Source organism: Leuresthes tenuis, unplaced genomic scaffold (assembly GCF_036924035.1).
Source record: "Leuresthes tenuis unplaced genomic scaffold, fLeuTen1.0.hap1 SCAF_4, whole genome shotgun sequence".
NCBI lineage: Eukaryota > Metazoa > Chordata > Actinopteri > Atheriniformes > Atherinopsidae > Leuresthes > Leuresthes tenuis.
Window position 1 is genome coordinate 25622587 of NW_027325358.1, and position 5855 is coordinate 25628441.

The 5855-nt window shown below is 41.9% G+C and overlaps 1 protein-coding gene across 2 annotated transcripts; it reads left to right on the top strand.

Annotated features, from left to right (window-relative positions):
• Positions 1-5407, top strand: misp3 (MISP family member 3). 2 transcript variants are annotated; one of them, XM_072383868.1, is made up of 3 exons: positions 1-1858; positions 3728-3801; positions 4961-5407. In XM_072383868.1, the coding sequence occupies exons 1-3, from the start codon at positions 181-183 to the stop codon at positions 5054-5056; spliced, it is 1848 nt and encodes a 615-aa protein (XP_072239969.1). In that variant the 5' UTR covers positions 1-180; the 3' UTR covers positions 5057-5407. The 2 variants fall into 2 exon arrangements, with proteins under 2 accessions (XP_072239969.1, XP_072239970.1); XM_072383869.1 differs by having other exon boundaries at positions 3740-3801.
• Positions 5408-5855: the final 448 nt, after the last annotated feature.

Here is a 5855-nt window from a genome sequence, read left to right on the forward strand (position 1 = left end):
AGAAACATAACAGCAGAGGGAAATATTGATTGTATTAGAACCAGAAAAAAAGAAAATAATGTGTCTCAACATGCCCAGCACTCTCGCTTTGACAGAAAATACTCAGATGATGGAAACACCGTGAACTCCCCTCCTTTTGCTGATGAAAGTGAGGAAGAAGAGGAAGTGAGCATTAATGTAATGTCGTGTCAGCAGCAATCAAATCCGCATGATATGAGATGCAAAGTTGTCAAACCTTCACGTTCAGTTAATCAAGAGACACACTCAGTCCTGGATGCAAGTCCCTCAGGCAGACATGGGGAGGAGCTGTGGCAACAAAGCCAGTGTGAACTGGCCCCCAGGGGAGTAAACCAGGAAGCTGCACAACAGGTGTTTTGCCATGGATCTCCACCTGTGCCGACTGTTGCCATGGAGCTGTCCAATCAGGGCGGGGCGACCTCTCAAGGCTGTGGTTATGTTGTAGCTGGGAGAGATAGGTGCGGTAGGGTGGGGGAGAGGACAGAGAGAGAAAATGAGCAAACAGGTGGAGTAAAAGGGCAGACGGAGAGCAGACTTGAAAAGAACAATCCAGCCGGGCGTCCACACAGCGGAGGACTATCAACATATTCACAAACCGTCCGAACACAGGAACTCAAGACAGAAAAATATAGCTGTGGTGTCACTCTAATACAAAGCAGACAGACCAGGATGGAGAGTGACATGTTTGATGATAACCAAAGTGACAGTGGAGTATCAGCAGACTTCTCGCCATGCAGCACATTGGAGGGCACCACCACCTCTATGGGCTCTCTGGGAACTTTTTCCACAGAGACTCCAATTGAGAGGGAGATCCGACGGGCTATAGAGCGTGAACACAGCCTGAGAAGGTCCAGAGGGCTTCCAAACCTATCCACCTGTCCACAGTATGTAGAGATTCCTTTGGGGAAAACTGTTCTTAGCGAGACGCTAACTTCTAAATCTGAGTGGTCTCAAGACAAAGACAGGGACTTTGCTGGCAAAAAAATGCTGCATGAGATCCACAAAGAGGCCCGAAGGGAACAAGATCTGCTCAAGATTGGGAAAATTCCTGGCTCTTATGACAAAGGTACAGCCCACCAAATAAAAGAGAAGAAGCAGCTTTTTGAGGCTTTTCAAACACCTTCTAACTCAGCTTATTTGATCTCAGCCAAAAGTAAGACTGCATCCTGGTCCTCCAATAACAGTAGCAGTAGTAGTAGTAGTAGTAGTAGTAGTAGTAGTGGTAGTAGTAGTAGTAATTCAACCCTGGAGAATCAAGAGGAAATAACATCACCCACCCTAGGAGACTCATATGTGGATGGTAGACACGGTATAGACCTGCTGAAGCCCACACAGAGCCAGGACTTTCCAAAAGGAGGTCTAACTAACCCCACTCTCCGAGGACCAGGCTTTTCTGAGGGGACAGGTTGTCAGCTCATCATATTGGAAAGTAACCCTAGCGTTCCAGCACAGATACGCCGCCATGTCAAAGCAGAGACAGCGGTTGCTGTTGCTTACTCTGAAAGTCCATACAACAGGGCCAGAGGGCATGATGGGCTGACAGAGAGAGAGCAGAGGAAGAAGGAGGATGTAGCATCCAAAGAGAACCCCTTTTTCAAGCTACGCCCCTCAAATAATTTAGTTAAAGTGAAGCAGGATATCCTGGTCGCACAAGAGAGGGAAAAGGAGATTCGCAGCCAGCGGATCAGCCTGTATGGGGGCATACAGGCTGGAGAAGTTGGACGACTACAGCTAATTAGCTTGGAAGGAAAGAGTCCAACATCATCGTCTTCAAAGGAAAGACTGGCCATTCCTGATATGCCAGGGTCAACATTCAAGGGTGGAAATGGACCCTCAGCAGGTTAGTGTCACTCTGAATGACCTCTATGTGACGATGAAAAGCTCCTGAAAATAAAGTCTAGTGACTTAAAAAAAAGTACCATCTTCCCTGTCAAATGAATTGTGAAAGCTGAGGGGAACAAACTCTTCGGTCATATTTCTATTTTGCTGGAAGTTTGCTGGAATAGAACCCAAATGAGTCCAAATTTTGGATTAAGTGTAAATTCAGCACTTGAAAAGAGAAGGTTTCTTGTTTTTATTTGTTAATGTGTTATAAAAGAATGTGATATGAATATGATATCAAAGGCTGCCTTATGACTTATAACTTTATTGTGTGCCTGTTTTACAAAACTATGTGATTCTCATTCTGGGGATCAACTGTGAGCCAGCAAGCAAGGAAGTCTACCCAATTTGCTTGATTCAAACATATAAAACCCCTAAAAGAAAAAGCAACAGGAGGATATGAAATTTTGTGAAAAAAAAACTGGTTAAAATATGTACTATTTTTATCTATTTCGCCATACATATTACCTAAAACATCACCAGATTTCCGCATCAGTCCCAAAGGCAGATAAAGAAAGCAGCCCAAATTAAACAGTTGACAACATAATACTTGGTTGTCTACATTCATATCATCCAACATGGAAAGTGTGGGCACCTCTAGGATAAACAGATAGTTTGAAATTAGATCGATCAAAGTCTAATCTTCAAAAGACATGTTTGGAAGCGTATCACAGTGCGAACAAGCGAGAGTTCTGAGGACAGGCTGATGCTCATCGGAATGGAACATGTTAAGAAACTACATGTGATATTTTTGTTTATTTTCTATCCTTATTTATTCTTAAAGTTCTGTTTTGGCACATTGGGCTGAAATGCCAAACATATTTCACCCTTGTGTTTTCATTAGCGTTGAATGACGTCAGAACAGGCCATTTACGTTTATGTACAGATGGTGTGGGTCCTCTTCTTTTTTTTTTCTTTCTGCGGGCCACTGTAGTTTCTCCCACATGAAGGGAATGATGGGATTTGTGGGTAAAGGAGGCTGCAATTTGCAGCTGTAAATTCTGCACTCTCCATTGTCTTAATCTACTTTTAAGTTTGGGAATCAGTTGTTTTAGCTAGTATTTACTCTTTGCAAGAAGTAGGACAGTATTAAAGGGAGAACAGATGTTCAATCACCACTGTAGTATTGACGGAATGACTTAAAAAGTTAGCCAATTAGAAACATTTGAAATCAAGACCTTTCTGCCATTTCTCTCACAAGCTCTAAAGGCTTCATATTGTTTGGACTGAATTATTGGACGTATCTGCCTGCATGAACAAATGCCACATGTGCAAATTTTGGGCAAGATGGACAGTCCCATTTATTAGTGTTAAGTGGGATATGTTTTAAAATCAGTTAAAGTTCTCACACTTTGAACATGCTGAAGTGATATTAGATCTCACTTTAGTAGAACATCAGAGCTGGGAACCACTGTATGTTTGAATAAGAGAATGCAGAATGAAGATGTATTGAGGCCTTTGTGACTGTATAAGAATGAAAGAAATGAAATGTCACCATTCATCAATGATTAAGTAAAGGGTGGCATAGTCTGACCAGGGTGTGCCATAGAGCATTTGTGTGGCCATGACTCACTGTGGTGAAAAGAGCCATTGAAAGATGGTTAACATACAGGTCCATGTCATCCTGCTACTTTTTGTTTCTTATTCACCATACTTTTTGTTCAATTGTGTAAATTTGTTTTCCACAGTTCCCTCTCCGATCATCTCTGTCTCCTTATTTCTATGTTCTGCTTTGAAAAAAGCTCTTTATTTAATTCAGCGCTCTTAATTTGATTCGTCCACTCATTACCATTGCTTTACTTGTTCATCCTGGTTCTGTTCCTTGCAGGACGTCAGTCAGTCGGCAAATTGTGCATGTGGCCCCCCGCCCAGGGTGAAGAGGAGAGGATTCACCGATCAGAGGTGCGTTAACATTAGTTTCCTTGTACACAACGTCTTGCTTCGGCTTCAACTCTGTGAAATAAAACAACAGCCTTGCCTTTCTGGAAGACTTGCTGTAGTATTGGACATGAAAATATAGGCAAATAACCTCCCTGAGTCATTGTCAAATGCAGCTACAAGACTAAATGAAAGCTTTCTGAGACTAAGAGTTTATGTACAAGTTGAAACAAATGCTACATGTGGGGTTAAAGAAGCCTCTGCAGACTGAGTATGAATATATGTTTGTTTACACTGAACCTATAGGTCTAATGAAGGAAATCTAATGGAAGGATGTCAGTGTTTCTTTTGCATAGGACACGATATCTGATAACACACTGTAAGGCGCTTATCTTTTCAGATAAGAGAAGAAGGCAAACAGCCCCGAGCCTGAGACTGAGAGGGAGGGAAAGACAAAGTCTGTTGAGTTGGGTTTTTATGTGTGTGTGTGTGTGTGTGTGCGTGCGTGCGTGCGTGTGTGTGCGTGTGTGTGTGCGTGTGTGTGTGTGTGTGTGTGTGTGTGTGTGTGTGTGTGTGTGTGTGTGTGTGTGAATTGTAGGAAAAGAGATAAGTCAGTTGATAATCCCGCTGATTTTGGTTAAATGCCTTGTGGGTCTTGCACCTGATTGAATCTGTGGTATCTCTGATTATAGCTGAGTTCTTCTCCGTGGCTTTGGCTGTTTGTTTCAGTTTGGCATAGAGACACGTGTGGTTATAGCTGCATGGCTCAGTCTGACATTGGCAGACATTTGCCCTCTCTCATCTCTTCGTCTTATGCGCCTCCTTCACTGTCTGCTTTAAACACAAACCTGTCTCTTGATTACAGTCCAGGGATAAATGAAAGCTTGCAGGAGAAACTGGCCACAACTGTTTATTTAGTAATACTGAACATGGCCTTGGATCACAGATGGAATAACCTCCTTTTGACTTGCAGAACTAATGATGCTGTTCTAAAGAAATACTCTGGATGAAATAAATTCATCCTTCTCTTTTTATGTCTCTTTTTATGTCTTTTTCTACTTAGCAGATCTACTGTTTAATTCTCTTTATTTACTCTGACTACTCCCACAGGTGTCTGCCTCTGTCCTCTTTAACCATGCAATACTCACTTACTCTTGCTGTCCCATATTCGCTTTTTACCCAGGATCTCCAAAGTCCCCGGACCCCCAGGCAGAAGACTCCTCTAGTACAGCGCTGGGAGTCGGGTCTGATCAATGGCTACAACCTCGAAAATGACTGAGAAGGAGGGGAGGTGTACAGAGATCTGTGATTCTTGAAGTGAGGGGCTGAAATGAAAACAAAAAGATCGGTGACACATGAAGTATTAGGGAACAGTGATGAGAAAGAGGTATTCAAAAAAACAAATAGTTAACAAACAAATAGTCGGGGAGAATTGGTGGCAAGAAAAATGATTGGAAGTGGACTGAAAATCCTGAAGGGTCCTTCAGTAGAATTAAAAGAGGAAAGAGAAGTCTGGCTGCAACACAGAAATTAAGCAGTTGGCTTGTCTTTGGTGCTGCATGCTCTTAGACTGCAGAATGTTGAAAAAAAAAAAGATTAATTTAGATTCTAATGAATGGAAAAAGAAGAAGAAGAGTATTGAGGAAGTTTCCAGTGAGTACTTCACTGGGAACAAAAAGACAAATGTGGATTTTTCTTCAAGCGTGCAATTTCTCAAACCTTAATGAGTTTCATTATCTTTTGGATTTATGAAATAATGACGGTTTATTATTTTCATGATTAAAACCAATGTGTCACTAATTACGTCTTTGACTTGTTCCCACTGCCATGTCAAAAGGAATGAGAGGAAAAAAAAACCTCTTGCTGTAATTAGAGCACAAAAGTGTCCAGATTGAAAGCCGGGAGCCACACTTCAATTTAAATATCAAGATGCATATACCCAACCCTGACTATACACACTCCAGTGTAGTTGGTTGTTGCACGCACCTTTATTCATCATGGAGAGATCCTTCTTGTTTCCCTCTTCGATTCACTGCCCTTGGCAATATTTAACACTGTTTTAACAATATTTAACACTT